This window comes from Salmo salar, chromosome 03 (assembly GCF_965601325.2).
Source record: "Salmo salar chromosome 03, fSalSal1, whole genome shotgun sequence".
Classification (NCBI taxonomy): Eukaryota; Metazoa; Chordata; class Actinopteri; order Salmoniformes; family Salmonidae; genus Salmo; species Salmo salar.
The window spans coordinates 36,019,153-36,037,242 of NC_138293.1; the positions used below are offsets into that span (position 1 = coordinate 36,019,153).

The 18,090-nt window shown below is 42.9% G+C and overlaps 1 protein-coding gene across 1 annotated transcript in view; it reads left to right on the forward strand.

Annotated features, from left to right (window-relative positions):
• LOC106600425 (matrix metalloproteinase-16) overlaps positions 1–18,090 on the forward strand; it is a 44,170-nt gene continuing 26,080 nt past the window's right edge. Inside the window, exons 1-5 of the mRNA XM_014191765.3 lie at positions 1–484; positions 1,974–2,122; positions 6,272–6,388; positions 8,757–8,923; positions 9,040–9,177. Coding sequence (XP_014047240.1) covers positions 356–484; positions 1,974–2,122; positions 6,272–6,388; positions 8,757–8,923; positions 9,040–9,177 — 700 coding nt within the window. The 5' untranslated portion in view covers positions 1–355. The remainder of the gene's footprint in view (positions 485–1,973; positions 2,123–6,271; positions 6,389–8,756; positions 8,924–9,039; positions 9,178–18,090) is intronic.

Below are 18,090 nucleotides of genomic sequence, written 5' to 3' on the forward strand. Positions count from 1 at the left end.
CGCCTTCATGGGGAGTGTTGCGCTGCTGGAAACATCAAAGCGCAGGCGTGGACTCTGGAGGTATGATTACTGTACATGGCCATCGATGCCGCTGGATAAACCAAACCAGCGATGTAAATAACAGCGACGGAGGCGGTGGATCTAACATGCCTAATTCTATCACAGCTTGACATGAGAAAGTAATACATGGCATCTGGGTTTATCCCCTTGGCAAAACCACCGCGGCCGTCCTTTTATGCGCGTCTCCGAATTTGGCTTTGACACCTCACCGGATGGTTTTCTTAATTTGACGCACGAACCTAATCACACGACGGGCGGTTTTATCTAATAACCCACTTGGGAAAAACGGGTCATTATGACCTTAGTATCCTCATCTAAAAGAAAACCATTGGATTGTTTTTACGCAGCAGCGTTCTGCTTGCATTTCTTGCTGTGGATTGTATGCGCTGTGTCCGGAGAAGAGCATCATCAGTTCAGCGTTGAGGTAAGATAAATGGCCTGCTTGTGCTTCGCGGCTGCTCATCATAAATTACTGTGCACTCTCCTCTGCTCGGGTGGCAGCGCTTTGCGCGAAAAACAACATTAACTGTGGACGAGGGTTGTTATTTATCTGCTACATCATCAAAGAAGCATGGTGGATGGCATGGCAAATGTATCTGATTCGGATGGATGTTTCAAGACGCGCGGAACATCGAAATGATTATGCGTTCTATTCTTTTTTTTTTTTTTTTTACAATCACAAAAACAACATCTGATGCTGTTGGCATTGTTTTGAACGAGATGGTCCAGCGCCCTTCCGCTCAGTCGGCTCATGAGCTGACACCGTCTGTAATATTTGTTGTCATACATCTGTAAATATATATATGTAGTATACTGTATATACTAGTATTCTATAAATTACCTACGCAACTGGGTGGGTTTATGGTTGTGCAGATTAAGATGTGATCCAAGGTGCGTAATAGGATAGATCGGGTTGAGTATATTGTACCATATTCTCTATATAGGCCTAGTCTACTGTAGGCTATTCTCTCTCATCCCTCAAGTCAAATGACACTGTTAAATGCCACGTTCTGGCCTCGGATCCTTATTCGGTCCTTTGTGCTGTGAACCAGAACCCGGGCCTTAGCTATACACAGACAAAACAAACAAACAACCATTGGCTACATCTGATTGAGCGATGGTGGGAAAGATGGACAAACAACAACAAGGCATTTGGCTCAGTGAGCAAGCGATAGAGATACAGGGATAGGGGGGGGGGGGGGGGGGGTGAGGGAGAGATAGATGAAGGATTAGCGGAAGCTTCTCATAGGCTGGGTAATGATGGTGATTGTGAGGCAGCAGCGGTTGGATGGCAGTGTGGACAGCTGTGGTGGAGCGTGGCTGCCTGCCGAGCCGCCACCTCATGACTCTTGGCTGACGGTAAACGGGGGATTGGGTCTGACAATGACCCCTGGACGACACTGAATCTCTGCTTTACTCAGAAGGAGTGCAGTGGTGGCAGTGTCACTCTGTGTGGGTGGCAGCTTTGACCAGTGGTGGTTATAGGTAGAAACACTGAGTGAATGTTATTGGGAACTGATTCGGGTAACTGGGCATAGCCACGTGGGTTACAGTGTTCAGCCTTGAATACTGGACTTTGGTCCATCCTAATATGCAGAAGATCTGAACCTGAACTAGGCCTTTTCTCTGTCAGTGTTCCTGTAACTCTGGAAGGCATGAAGGTATACTGTAGCCCGTAGGACGTGGCTTACATGCTACACTTCCATCCTGAGTGTATGAACCTGGAATGTACGATCAGTTTGACTCATACTAGACTTTATGAACAAGGACAGAACTGCATCCGTTTCACCCTGTCATTTCTATCTTGGTGACGATGACCAAAATGTAGCTTATAACTCACGTAATAACAAAGTAATAGCAGCATTTGTCCTGACTCTCTCTCTCCCTCTCTCCTCCCTCTCTCTGTCCTGTAGGGATGGCTACAGAAGTACGGCTACCTGCCCCATACAGACCCCAGAATGGCTGTCCTGCGCTCAGCCCAGACCATGCAGCAAGCCATCGCAGCAATGCAGCGTGTCTACGGCCTCAATGTCACAGGGACACTGGATGAGAGGACCACATAGTGAGTAGACACACACACACACACACACACACACACACACACACACACACACACACACACACACACACACACACACTACACATACACATACACATACACACACACACACACACAGAATGGCACTGATGTATCAGTGAAAATAGGAACACAAAAAAGTAATTATCACCAATGATAAATGTATGTAGCCTACATTGACTTACCCAAATTAGCTCCAACATCTCTACTAGCAGTCCCATTGAGATCATAACACTTTTCATTCCTCTCTTTCTTGCTTAAATTGATGAAGTGATATCACACTAAGGTGAGGCTCTATCTTTTCCATATTATCTCTGAGCACAGTATTCCATATGTGTTACATGGGTTTGAATGTAACGAGATCAGTCATTGAAGCTCTAACCTGGCCAGCATAGTCTCACCACTTTTTCTCAGAATGGAAAGAACCATTTCAGTCAACTAGATGTCACATTTTTATGGTCATATATTTACTTTGTTTTCTACTAGAATATTTTTTGGTTTCGCTCCCAGAAGTCATATACGGTGCCTTCGGAAAGTATTCAGACCCCTTGACTTTTTCCACGTTTTGTTACGTTACTGCCTTATTCTAAAATTGATTAAAGAAAACATTTTCCTCAGCAATCTACACATAATACCCCATAATGTGTGAGAGCGAAATTACAAGATTATGTTATAATGCTGTTCTTGCATCAAATGGTTGTTTTATGGAGTAGAATAGGGTTCTTAGAACACTGTCATCTGTGTGTGTTCTTCTGAGTTGGGCGTCTGGGGGCTTAATGCTGACAGTGGATTTACGATGCATTTGGTGATAAAATCTAAAGACGGCATTCCATAGCATGAGTTAGTGTTTGTGTGCTGGAAGGTACCAGGGTGGAGATGGCTCGGGTATGGATAATTATGAGAGGAACCTTGTTTTGGGGGTCAGACCCTGGTTTCCACACAATGAGAACAGTCTTTACAGCAGATACTGTTTGCTGTGAATTATTAATTTATTTCATATAAAATCCTAACAAATACAACCCATTTCACACATCTGTTGTTTGTCATGAACATTCAGGAGGATGTACTTTGCTATAAAATGCTGGGGCTCAAATCTGCTCGTTGTGCTCTCAACGAATCATCTAAGGGTGGTTCGTCGACCAGCTTTATTATTGCAAAAATGAATCAATGTTATTAATACCTTTTGAATAAAGTAATATCCTGATTGGTGATCGATCTTGTCTCTCCTCATTATTGATTCGAATTTCCACGACAAATGACAAAGCGAAAACAGTTTTTTGGACATTTTTGCAAATGTATATATATAAAAAAATAATGAAATACCTTATTTACATAAGTATTCAGACCTTGTCTGAACCACCAAATCTCTTTCTAGAGCTGGCCGCCCGGCCAGACTGAGCAATCGGTGGAGAAGGGCCTTGGTCAGGGAGGTGACCAAGGACCCAATGGTCACTCTGACAGAGCTCTAGAGTTCCTCTGTGAAGATGGGAGAGCCTTCCAGAAGGACAACCATCTCTGCAGCACTCCACCAATCAGGCCTTTACAGGTAGAGTGGCCAGACGGAAGCCACTCTTCAGTAAAAGGCACATGACAGCCAGCTTGGAGTTTGTCAAAAGGCACCTGAAGACTGATCATGAGAAACAAGAGTCTTTGGTCTAATGAAACCAAGATTGAACTCTTTGGTCTGAATGCCAAGCGTCACGTCTGGAGGAAACCTGGCACCATCCATACGGTGAAGCATGGTGGTGGCAACATCATGCTGTGGGGGTGTTTTTTAACAGTAGGGACTGGTAGACTAATCAGGATTGTGGGAAAGATGAACAGAGAGTACAGAGAGATCCTTGATGAAAACCTGCTCCAGAGTGCTCAGTATCTCAGACTGGGTTAAAGGTTCACCTTCCAACAGGACAATGACCCTAAGTACACAGCCAAGACGACGCAGGAGTGGCTTCAGGACAAGTCTCTGAATGTCCTTGTGTGGCCCAGCCAGAGCAGGGACTTGAACCGGATCGAACATCTCTGGAGAGACATGAAAATATCTGTGCAGCAACACTCCCCATCCAACCTGACAGAGCTTGAGAGGATCTGCAGAGAAGAATGGGAGAAACTCACCAACATTGTAATTGTTTTAATTTTTTAATTGAACCTTTATTTAACTAGGCAAGTCAGTTAAGAACAAATTCTTATTTACAATGATGGCCTACCCTGGCCAAACCGAACGACGCTGGGCCAATTGTGCGCCGCCCTATGTGACTGCCAATCACGGCTGGATGTGATACAGCCTGGATACAGGTGTGCCAAGCTTGTAGCACCAAAACCAAGAACACTCAAGGCTGTAATTGCTGCCAAAGGTGCTTCAACAAAGTACTGAGTAAAGGGTCTGAATACTTATGTAAATGTGATATTTCAATTTTTTTTTATAAATATAAATTATCAAACATTTCTAAAAAACTGTTTTTGCTTTGTCATTATGGGGTATTGTGTGTAGATTGATGTAGGAAAAAAAACTATTTCATACATTTTAGAATAAGGCTGTAATGCAACAAAATGTGGAAAAAGTCAAAAGGTCTGAATACTTTCCAATTGACTGTATATACACTTGAAAAAACTTTTTTGTCACACCATCTCTGTACAGTCTTGCAGTTACTGTTTTAAGGCTTATGATGATGTATTTTGTTTGGGTTGATGTTAAGGTCAGTGTTAGTAGGATTATTAGGGGTAGTAAGAGGCAGCTCTACACTGATTATACGAAACATTAGGAACTCTTTTCATGACACAGACTGACCAGGTGAATCCAGGTGAAAGTTATGAGCCCTTATTGATGTCACTTATTAAATCCACTTCAATCAGTGTAGATGAAGGGGAGGAGACAGGTTAAAGAAGGATTTTTCAGCCTTGAGTCAATTTAGACATGGATTGTGCATGTGTGCCATTCAGAGGGAGATTCGGCAAGAAAAAACATTTAAGTGCCTTTGAACGGGTTTATTATTTTATCTTTATTTAACTAGGCAAGTCAGTTAAGAACAAATTCTTATTTTCAATGACGGCCTAGGAACAGTGCGTTAACTGCCTTGTTCAGGGACAGAACGACAGATTTTTACCTTGTCAGCTCGGGGATTCGATCTTGCAACCTTTCGGTTACTAGTCCAACGCTCTAACCACTAGGTGCCAGGCGCACCGGTTAGAGTGTGTCGAGAACTGCAACGCTGCTGGGTTTTTCACGCTCAACAGTTTCCCGTGTGTATCAAGAATGGTCCACCACCCATAGGACAACGCTTTCGACAATTTGTAGAGTCCATGTCCCGACGAATACAGGCTGTTCTGAGGGCAAAAGGGAGTGCAGCTCAATATTAAGAGGTGTTGTTAATGTTTTGTACACTCAGTGTATATTATTGTGGGAAGTACTAGTCCCATTGTGCACCTAACTGCAGTATGTAAGGCCATGTGTTTGGTATTCTAGTTCAGAGTAGTTCTTGATGTGGCATCAGATATAACCAGTCAAACGTCTGGTTAAAAAAAAGTATGCGGACACCTGCTCGTCGAACATCTCATTCCAAAATCATGGACATTAATATGGAGTTGGTCCCCCCTTTGCTGCTATAACAGCCTCCACTCTTCCGGGAAGTATTTCCACTAGGGGACTTGCTTCCATTCAGCCGCAAGAGCATTAGTGAAGTTAGGCACTGATGTTGGGTGATTAGACCTGGCTCGCAGTCGGTGTTCCAATTCATCTCAAAGGTGTTCGATGGGGTTGAGGTCAGGGCTATGTGCAGGCTAGTCAAGTTCTTCCACACCGATCTCGACAAACCATTTCTGTATGGACCTCGCTTTGTGCATGGGGGCATTGTCATGCTAAAACAGGAAAGGGCCTTCCCCAAAAGTTGGAAGCACAGAATCGTCTAGAATGTCATTGTATACTGTAGCGTTAAGATTTACCTTTACTGGAACTAAGGGGCCTAGCCCGAATCATGCAAATCAGCCCCAGACCATTATTCCTCCTCCACCAAACTTTACAGTTGGCACTATGCATTGGGGCAATTAGCATTCTCCTGGAATCCGCCAAACCCAAACTGTTGTCCTTCTCTTCCCTCCATTGTCCGCTTCTTCCACCTCCACTACTTCCTTTGTTCTTAGTTGGATGAAGAGGCCGAGGTGTGGAAATCCAGACAAACTAAAGGGCATTTCAAGGTCACGGAAGCGGAGGTACGCGCTGACGGGGCAGAAGTGGCAGCGAACACACATCACTTACAGGTGAGAAATGTAGGCCGGCACATGCACGCACACATGCATCACCTACAGGTGAGAGACTCATTCCAGCAGCCTTGACGGTTACCATGACAACCAGCTGTTAGTCAGATAAGCCAAGGGTTATGATAGGGTTCTGTGTTTGTCAGTGTCGTTATTAATTTGTGCTCTCGCTTCCTCCTTGGTCTCACATTCGTTCAGCGTTGCCTTAGAGATAGCACATATGGGTACACACACACACACACACACACACACACACACACACACACACACACACACACACGCACACGCACACACACCCACGCACACGCACACACATTGATATACATAGAGGAAGAGTTGTTTGTGTGTGAATAGAAGTCAGGTCAGAGAACAGAATAAAGTGAGGTAATGGTTTTCAACTTTCTTCTTCTTTGCATTCCATTGCATTCCTTTGCAGTTATCTTTCATTTCTCCTTTTAAGAGTACCAGAAGACAAACTGGCAAATTTTAATAGCAAGGACGACCGAGGACGAGAACAACTTTTACTTTGTCCAATTCTCTCCAAATTCCTCTATGCAAATCATCCAATAATCGCAACAAAATATTCAAATTCCCCATCTTATCACACGTGATTAAGTTTCCACTGTTAATGGGGTCTGAGAGAGCGGGATAAGGGGTGCTGCTCGGCGCGGTGGGAAATTGACAGGTTACAGCCGTAATAGACGATAACACTGTCAATTTATTTAAATCCTTCCTTCCTTCCTGCATGTGAATTGATGAGGCACCTCTTCTAATGGAATGTCAGTCAGCCTGGCTGTGCTGCCAGGCTCTGGCTGTCACTACTGACTGCACTCTCCACATGAAAATGAGTTGGGGAGAGAAAACAGGAAAGAAGATTCCTCTCTCTCTCTCTCTCTCTCTCTCTCTCTCTCTCTCGCTCTCTCCCTCGCTCTCACTCTCTCTCCCTCTCTCTCTCTCCTTTTCTCTCTCTCTCTCCCTCTCTCTCTCTCTTTCCCTTGCTCTCTCCCTCTCTCTCTCCCTCTCTCTCTCTCCCTCTCTCTCTCCCTCTCTCTCTCTGTCTGCGAGCAACTGATAACGACAGCTGTGTTAAAAGTGCAGTGAAAGCTGCTGGGTTTGTTGGAATAGTTTAATACTGAAACTTTTTCGAGTGTCTCGTCAACCATTTTAGAGAATATTCTCCCCAAGCAATATTGGGAGGGTGGTTCAGATTTGGACATACAGTATATGATATGTGGTGCTGTATGTGACGCTGTAGTCATCTATTTATTTCTCTATTTAAAATGCTCTGTTTGCGGGGCTGCCTTGTGTTAAAGCTTTGTTGTAGCCTCCCATCTAGTGGCCTCATGGGTGGAATGTTAATATATTTTTGAATGTTATAATTAATCAACATTCTTTTTTTTTTTTCAAATGACGAAAATCCAGTGTTTCTATATCAAATGGTTTGTTATATTTTAGTCTTCTGTGATGCGTATAAAGTGTAATATTGGGAATCAAACTCAACATTTAATACATATCAGCTCTATATCTGACATTGTACAGGTGTCTTATTTTTTTTAAGCCCATAACCATGTGTGTGAGGTGTATACTTTTGTTTCAAAGTAGATTTGTTTGACTATCAAGAAACACTCTGTGTGACCCTGATTTAGCCCACTGCAGTAAAAATTATGAATGATGTGTGTCACGGTTGTCGTAGGAATGAGCGGACCAAAGTGCAGCGTGTGTGTCGTTCCACATTTTATTTACTCTGTGAAACTATGCAATACATATAAACAAACTTGAATAACCCCCCAAACAAACGTGACGCAGAGGTGAAACATACACTACTCAAAAACAATCTCCCACAAACCCAGGTGGAAAAAAAACTCTACATAAGTATGATCTCCAATTAGAGACGACAAGGACCAACTGCCTCTAATTGGAGATCATCCCAAACAAAACCAACATAGAAATACAAAACTAGAACATGAACATAGAAATAGAAAACATAGAAAAACACCCCCTGTCACGCCCTGACCTACTCTACCATAGAAAATAACATCTTACTATGGTCAGGACGTGACAATGTGGGTATGATTGGTCTGGTTAGATCAGAATAGGAGTTAAATCTTTCTAAGGAGTAAAATATTTTTCTTATATTACTGTCAATGTCTTATAAAAAAAAATGACCAGTAAAACCTTGCTCTCATTTAGCTGGTGGTACCATCCAACATCCCAATAACCCCCCACCCAGGATGGATCACACAATCTGTTTTCCACATTTATCATATTCCCTATCCATTTCTCTCCTAACATCAGGTCTTTATTGTAAAACATGTTGTCAATGTAAAGAAGAATATGTTCTTAATTGACTAACCCTCTCTTCCTCCCTCAGCATAAAGAACGTCACACCCAAAGTGGGCTCTAGGGAGACCCACGATGCTATCCGGCGTGCGTTTGACGTGTGGCAGGGGGTGACGCCGCTCCACTTCGAGGCCGTCCCTTACAGCGCCCTGGAGAGTGGCAGGCGTGATGTGGACATCACCATCATCTTCGCCTCAGGTGAGAATTGTATTGAATGGTGCCTGGGAGAGGAAAACTGAAACTATGTCAATGTCGGCCTAATCCCGTTCTCCCAATGTAAACTTTGAAGTTAAATTAAATTGATCTCACCTCAGGTTTCCATGGCGACAGCTCACCCTTCGACGGCGAGGGCGGGTTCCTAGCCCACGCCTACTTTCCGGGCCCTGGGATCGGAGGGGACACCCACTTCGACTCAGACGAACCCTGGACCCTGGGGAACCCCAACCACGATGGTGAGAGATGGAAAGAGGGAGAGGGAGAGAAAGGGGGAAAGATAAAGAGGGAGTGGAGAGGGGGTGGGGAGGTTTAGAGAGAAAGATTAAAGGAATATAGTTGTGAGAGAATCATATCAAAGCCTAACAAGTCCAAAAATGGATACTGTCCAGTGACGTGCGGTGAGGTCGGTGGCTGGGTATGCACTGGCTATTATCAAAGCCAGATTTACTCACAAATAAACCTTGATGAAGCCCAAATTCACCATATAACAGATAGCTCCAACAACCAGCGACATAAGCTATTAACTGAAATTAACAAAAGAATATCACCAAATGTAAATACCAATGTAGCTAAGATACACATGGGATAGCCTCCGATGGCAGCATATTTCATATCATCCGACAAAATGACACAATGCTCAACTCAGCCGTAGGCCGATGTAGCGTCCACAGTTACAACTGATGTCACTAAAATACCCATGTGTGGACACATTTAATCGGAATAATTCCCAACGAAAACACACACACACACACACACACACACACACACACACACACACACACACACACACACACACACACACACACACACACACACACACACACACACACACACACACACACACACACACACACACTAATATTATTATGTCAAATATTATTACACACAAATACTGTATATAATAAATAAGGTATTAACAAAATGTCCATATCAACAATCGAAATGTCTGAAAAGTGTCTCATCAAAACAGAATTCTAGCTTGATAAATCAAATGCATCAAAGGGATGTTGTCCGTTAATCAAAACCATAAACAGCTAGACAGCTTTAGGAAATTAAATACATATTAAAGCCACTAAAGTATAGACAATGGTGAAAATGAGGAAGTAAGCTACAAAGGAAAATCTTTTATTAAAAGGTATCTGAGGCTGTGGCCAGGATTCAGCACTACTGAATGGACAGCGCCTTGGAGGCAACTAATGTGATAGCCTACAGGTTAACTCAGTTGTGCTGAATGGTAAGCAGCACTATTCTCATGTTCAGTCAACAGTAACCTAAACCGCAAAAAAAAAGAACATTATTTTACATTCTGGGCTGCATTTCACTGACTGTGAGATCACCAAGTTTAACAGTGAATAAATAGAACTTTGGGCACTTTTTCTCTTATCTTGGCCTGCACCCCATTAAGCTGGGATGCCATCACTGAGGACCCATCGTATGTTTGAGCTACCAGCTTTTCAACTCAGTTGTACTTCCCCAACATTCCCAATACATAATCTGCCAAGGCTGCAGCTCATTTGTCATCACTCACTAGTGCTGAATGATTAACCAAAATGTTGGTTATTAAACAACTAATTGACTGACGCGCAATTTCTCGAGAGAGAAATCAAATCATTCACGAGAGAAATCAAGTCAAGAACTATGTGGGACGCTGGGCTGAATGGAGTTGGAGTTTTCATCAACCTAGTTCAGCGCATAAACGTGGTAATTAACTACAATGACCATAATCCATTGCGCCTGTTCTTTCTGGCTCGGACAGAGATAGATACACTTTACTACCTGCTACATTAGGTTAGATACACACAGACCACATAGACCACATGAAAGACGAATGTACACAACAATGACGAGAGGGATAGAGACAGTTTGTGAAAGTATGCCTTATCTACTTTGAAGAACTCGTAAAATGATTTAGTCAAACAGCTCTGCAGCATACTTAGGCAGGTTAGCCTAGATAAATAGGATGACTAAAGACAGTACAGTATAGGGAGGACAGAGATAACGTTAGATGGTCTGGCTGGCTGGCTACTATTGCTACTGAAATATTTTCTATGGATGTTTACCAGAAGATACCGACCCTGCCTTTACAGTTGTTTACACTGAGCTGCACTGGGGTTGGAACACAATCATGGTTACTTTAAGACACTGTGGAGCCAGCGCGATATATGGGTCGGAAAATTTACCTCAATGTAGGGATGAGATATGCCACTGTACTCCAAATTTTACCTTTATCCACACTGATACATTGAGAAGACTGAAATAATAATAACAACAAAGAAGCTAATTGGCTGAGAATGACATTCCAAAATGGCTGCTGTGGCTACTGCTAGCTAGCATAAGGATGAAAAGGGCAGTTTTCCGAACTAATAATCGAGCTGAAACTGAAACGACCTCAAAAAGCACTAATCGTTAGGCACTATCCCTCACATTATTAAATTCCCAAAACACCTCCTTGATTTCACTTTTAGCCACATAATGAAAAATTACAGAGATCTGGGCTTTGTTTGTAACATCTATGGTTTCATCTACTTCTACTGCAAAAATGGGGCTACATTAATCTCATCTTCAAAGTCCTTTCGAATCATATCAATGACTGCTTCAATCAAATCATTCTGTATTCTGTTTGATAACCGAAAACACAGTGGAAGTTTTTTTTAGCAAAGGTATACAATAACTCCACATAGTTGCCACGATTACATAAGCTTGTACTCAAATAAAATACAATTTTACAACAGGTGTAGACCTTACAGTGAAATGCTTACTTACAAGCCCTTATCCAACAATGCAGTTTTACGAAAAATATGTGTTAAGTATTATAAGAAATAAAAGTAACAAATAATTAAAGAGCAGCAATAAAATAACAATAGCGAGGCTATATACAGGGGGTACCGGTACAGAGTCAATGTGTGGGGGCACTGGTTAGTCGAGGTAATTGAGGTAATATGTACATACATGTATGTAGAGTTAAAGTGACTATGCATAGATAATAAACAGAGAATATCAGCAGTGTAAAACATGAGCTTTATGGCTTGGGGGTAGAAGCTGTTGAGAAGCCTTTTGGACCTAGACATGGCGCTACGGTAACGCTTGTCGTGTGGTAACAGAAAGAACAGTCTATGACTAGGGTGGCTGGAGTCTTTGACAATTTTTCGGGCCTTCCTCTGACACCGCCTGGTATAGAGGTCCTGGATGGCAGGAAGTTTGGCCCCAGTGATGTACTTGGCTGTACGCACTACCCTCTGTAGTGCCTTGCGGTCGGAGGCCGAACAGTTGCCATACCAGGCAGTGATGCAACAGGTCAGGATGCTCTCGATGGTGCAGCTGTAGAACATTTTGAGGATCTGAGGACCCATGCCAAATCTTTTCAGTCTCCAAAGGGAGAAGAGGTTTTGTCATGCCTTCTTCACGACTGTCTTGGTGTGCTTGGACCATGATAGTTTGTTGGTGATGTGAACACCAAGGAACTTGAAGCTCTCCACTACAGCCCCGTCGATGAGAATGGGGGCGTGCTCGGTCCTCCTTTTCCTGTAGTCCATAATCATCTCCTTTGTCTTGATCACATTGAGGGAGAGGTTGTTGTCCTGGCACCACACGGCCAGGTCTCTGACGTCCTCCCTATAGGCTGTCTCATCGTTGTCAGTGATCAGGCCTACCACTGTTGTATCATCAGCAAACTTAATGATGGTGTTGGAGACATGCCTGGCCATGCAGTCATGAGTGAACAGGGAGTACAGGAGGGGACTGAGCACACACTTCTGAGGGGCCCCTGTGTTGAGGATCAGCGTGGCGAATGTGTTGTTACCTACCCTTACCACCTGGGGACGGCCCATCAGGAAGTCCAGGATCCAGTTGCAGAGGGAGGTATTTAGTCCCAGGTTACTTAGCTTAGTGGTGAGCTTTGAGGGCACTATGGTGTTGAACGCTGAGCTGTAGTAAATGAAAAGCATTCTCACATAGGTTTTCCTTTTGTCCAGGTGGGAAAGGGCAGTGTGGAGTGCAATAGAGATTGCATCATCTGTGGATCTGTTGGGGCGGTATGCAAATTCAAGTGGGTCTAGGGTTTCTGGGATAATGGTGTTGATGTGGGCCATGACCAGCCTTTCAAAGCACTTCATGGCTACAGACGTGTGCTACGTGTCGGTAGTAATTTAGGCAGGTTACCTTGGTGTTCTTGGGCACAGGCACTAACGGTGGCCTGCTTACAGACTCAGACAGGGAGAGGTTGAAAATGTCAGTGAAGACACTTTCCAGTTGGTCAGAGTACACGTCCTGGTAATCCATCTGGCTCTGCGGCCTTGTGAATGTTGACCTGTTTAAAGGTCTTACTCACATCAGTTACTGAGAACGTGATCACCGTCGTCCGGAACAGCTGATGCTCGCATGCATGTTTCAGTGTTACTTGCCTCAAAGCGAGCATAGAAGTAATTTAGCTCGTCTGGGAGGCTCGTGTCACTGGGCAGCTCGTGGCTGTGCTTCTCTTTGTAGTCTGTAATAGTTTGCAAGCCCTGCCACATCTGATGTGTGTCGGAGCTGGTGTTATACAATTCAATCTTAGTCCTGTATTGACGCTTTGCCTGTTTCATGGTTCGTCGGCGGGCATAGTGGGATTTCTTATAAGCTTCTGGGGTTAGAGTCCCGCTCTTTGAAAGTGGCAGCTCTACCCTTCAGCTCAGTGCAGATGTTGCCTGTAATCCATGGCTTCTGGTTGGGGTATGTGCGTACAGTCACTGTGGGGGGGACGTCATCGATGCACTTATTGATGAAGCCAGTGACTGATGCGGTGTACTCCTCAATGCCATCGGATGAATCCCGGAACATATTCCAGTCTGTGCTAGCAAAACAGTCCTGTAGCTTAGCATCTGCTTCATCTGACCACTTTTTTATTGCCCGAGTCACTGATGCTACCTGCTACTAGGGTGGCAGGTACCCTAGTGGTTAGAGTGTTGGGCCAGTAACTGAAACGTTGCTGGATCAAATCCCTGAGCTGACAAGGTAAAAATCTGTTGTTCTGTCACAGAAGAAGGCAGTTAAACTCCTGTAGGCTGTCATTGTAAATAAGAATTTGTTCTTAACTGACTTGCCTAGTTAAATAAATGTGAAATGTTTTTGCTTGTCAGCCGGAATCAGGAGAATAGAATTATGGTCAGATTTGCCGAATGGAGGGCGAGGGAGAGGCTTTGTATGCGTGTCTGTGTGTGGAGTAAAGGTGGTCTATAGTTTTTTTCCCTCTGGTTGCACATTTAACATGCTGGTAGAAATGAGGTAAAACAGATTTAAGTTTCCCTGCATTAACACCGGCCAATAGGAGCGCCGCCTCTGGATGAGCGGCTTATGGCCATATACAGCTCATTGAGTGCGGTCTTAGTGCCAGCATCGGTTTGTGGTGGTAAATAGACAGCTACGAAGAATATAGATGAAAACTCTCTTGGTAAATAGTGTAGTCTACAGCTTATCATGAGATACTCTACCTCAGGCGAGCAAAACCTTGAGACTTACTTAGATATCGTGCAGTAGCTGTTGTTTACAAATATACATAGACCGGCACCCCTTGTCTTACCAGAAGCTACTGTTCTTTTCTGCTGATACAGTGTATAACCTGCCAGCTGTATGTTATTCATGTCATCTTTCAGCCACGACTCGGTGAAACATAAGATATTACAGTTTTGAATGTCCCATTGGTAGGATATACGTGCTTGTAGTTAGTCTATTTCATTATCCAATTATTGTATGTTGGCTAATAGGACCGATGGTAAAGGCAAATTACCCACTCACCGTCAGATTCTTACAAGGTACCCCGACCTTCGTCCTCGATATCTCCGTCTCTTTCTCCTGGGAATGACGGGGATGAGGGCCTTGTCGGGTATCTGGAGTAAATCCCTCTCATCCGACTCATTAAAGAAAAATTATCTTTCAATATGAAGTGAGTAATTGTTGTCCTGATTTCTTGAAGCTCTTTTCGGTCAGAAGAGATTGTGGTAGAAACATTATGTGCAAAAATAAGTTACAAATAATGTGAAAAAACACACAATAGCACAATTGGTTAGAAGACTGTAAAATGGCAGCCATTCTCTCCGGCGCCATCATTACTGCAAAATGTTAACTCTTGTTTCCCTAGGTAGCATGTTGCTCTAATAAGGTCCTTCAAAATCTCACAGTTTTCCTTTACCTTAGCATTGTGGATGGTCACTAGCATTGTGGATGGTCACTTGTTGTTTTTGCCCATCATTTAACGCCAGATCGATCATGTGTTCTCAAAAGTTTTTAGGGTGATCTGGTGTTGGATGTGCGATGCCGACTTTTCGTGTTTGTTGAGGGCATTGGTCAGGTTGTTGAGGTTGCAGTAGCCGCCTTCCACCCAAACGTTGTCCCCGGATGAGAAGAGCAGGCAGGGGAAAGAGTACAGGCGGCTTCTAGTAGCGCAGAAGTAGCGCCACTTCTGTTTAAACGGTCGTATGATTTTCTGTCCCTTCCTCTGTTGAAATTCAGTAAGTGCAAGTGTTGGTCTCCCTCTCTGAATTCTACCAAGTTTTCCTTGGAAATCTAAGTCTTTTCATAGTCCCCATCAAGAACAAATTCAAGAAAGCGTACAGTATTATATAGAGCCATTATGGCATGGAACTCCCTTCCATTTCATATCGCTCAAATGAACAGCAAACCTGGTTGAAAAAAATGTTATAAACAACACACGGCACAACTCCTCTCCCCTATTTGACCTCAATATTTTGTGTGTACTGTATGTATTGATATATAGCTATGAGTGACTTTTTAAATGTATAGTATGTAGTTCTGTCCTAGAGCTGGTCTTGTCTAATAATGCTCTGTATTATGCCATGTTTAATGTTTGGTGTGGACGCCAGGAAGAGTAGCTGCTACTTTCGCAACAGCTAATGAGGATGCTAATAAAATACCTAATACATACAGTAAATTGGACGTTTTTTGAGGTACAGTAGTGTCCATTTTGTCATGTTGTCTTTGCTAGCTAGCATCGTTCAGTTTAAAGGATGCACGTGCCAAATTATGTAGACATGACCAAATGTGCAGAGCTTTCCCACACAACATGTTTAGGCAAAACATGCAAAATATGAAATCCACTCAATGCAACAAATGTCAGCTAGGCAAAGCAGTGAGTCCTACCCTGACCCTGTCCGTTAACAGTGACTGGAATCATGAACGGCCGTGTGCATCAACGATTTGAATGGATTTTAAAGGATGGGAAGGAAGGAATGCATACCGTGGCATCTTTCCTGAGGTTTTGATGCAGTTTTTGCACATTTGGGGATTTTGAGCTTAAAAACCACCAGAATCACAGAGAAAAGACATTTGATAAAAGAAATAGAATTACCATATTTTATATAATTAAATGTTTTATTAGGCTTTTCATAACAGCTTTTTTTTATTAGACCGCCTACCCTGACTGCACGTCACTGATACACTCTGCATTTGAACAGGCTGCATTGTATTGCACCACACCCTGCTGTTATCAGATATAAACCCTCACATTTTCATTCTGTTATGGTCAGGGAGTGTATTGTACTGTAGCTGCAGGGCAGGGTGGAGTGGGGCTCCAGCCTGCAGCCCTAGAGAGCTGCAGCTTGAAGAGGGTAATCAGATCCCTCTCTCAGCCCTGTCAGCCTCCATCCATCCACCGTCAGGCAGCACTTTACTTTAATTACCCTGCTGCCTGCCTGCTCTGCTCTGGCTGCCGTTAGTACTGCCTGCGGAACAGCACATCTAGAGGGCTGTCAGGCAGCATTAACTGGCACAACACTGCCACTTAGATAGGCAGTCGCCTCCTATGCCACCTGCCTGTCAGTGTGAAAAGGGCAATAGCAGCCAGTGTTTTGTTTGTTTCTTGGTTCAGCTTTTTGTCCTGTAGCCCCCTATCAATTCTCCTCAGTTGCTTCTTGTTATTATCTGATTCAGATTTCTCTCTACATGTTGTTTAAAATCATGGCTAACCACGCAGAATAGACTCTGGTTCAATCCTTTGCCTCAGCTTGTGTGTGTAAATCAATGACTGTAAAACAGAGCTGTCAAATCATTTTTAGATTTGTGTGTATTTATATAGTTGTTGTGGAACTGTTAGATTACATGTTAGATATTGCTGCACTGTCGGAATTAGAAGCACAAGCATTTCACTACACTCGCAATAACCTCTGCTAACCATGTGTATGTGACCAATAAAATTTCATTTGATTTTGACAAAGTACCTTACTATTATAGATTTCCAATAAAATCAGCAAAAATTGCTTTTTTAGCAAAAAACTATTTCTCAAGCAGGAATTACGCTAGGACTGTCTGAGTGGTCTGAGTGGGAAGGGGAAAACTGAAAACTAGGTGTTATTGGCAGAGGTTTGGAACTCTCTTTTTTATTGTTCTATTAACCAATTTACCGCATGGGGATGTCACCATGGAAAGCCAAAACTCCTTAAGCGATGTTCTCAGAATGTTCAGAGAATGTGTGGTTCTCTTTTGTGTCAGTTCTTGGCAATATTCTGGGAATGTAAGAAAAATTATTATTCTACACATCAATTTAAAGAATCAATTAGCTTTAAATTCCATTCTCAGAACATGAAGAAAACTTTCCATAAAAGTCACAAGAAAACTTAGCAACATTCAGAAAACGTTATAAGAATGTTATTTAAAAATATGTACATTCCATTCTGTGTCAACAAAACTCTATCGTCTATCTTGTTAACTGTGTTCAAATGTGTTGACAGCAGTGGTGTAAAGTACTTAAGTAAAAATACTTTAAAGTACTACTTCAGTCGATTTTGGGGGTATCTGTACTTTACTATTTATATTTTTGATAACTTTTACTTTTTCTACACAAGAAAATATTGTACCTTTTACTCCATACAATGTTGTGTCCTACTGTATCTATAGCTTTAGTACCAGTCTCTTTAGCTAACATTCCACTCCTTGTCATTGCCAAAGAGACTGACCCTTTCGATAATCTTCAAATATGAACATTCTATCATTAATGAGCTCGAGGAAATCAGAGGATTTGATCCTGATTCGATAACCATCACAGCTATACTCCAATCACAATGTTTATGCAAATTAGATTGATAGGAAAACTTAATTCATGAATTTGATTGCATACATTATAGCATCGGGTATTCTGAGGTAATACATTTCATTGCAAACAT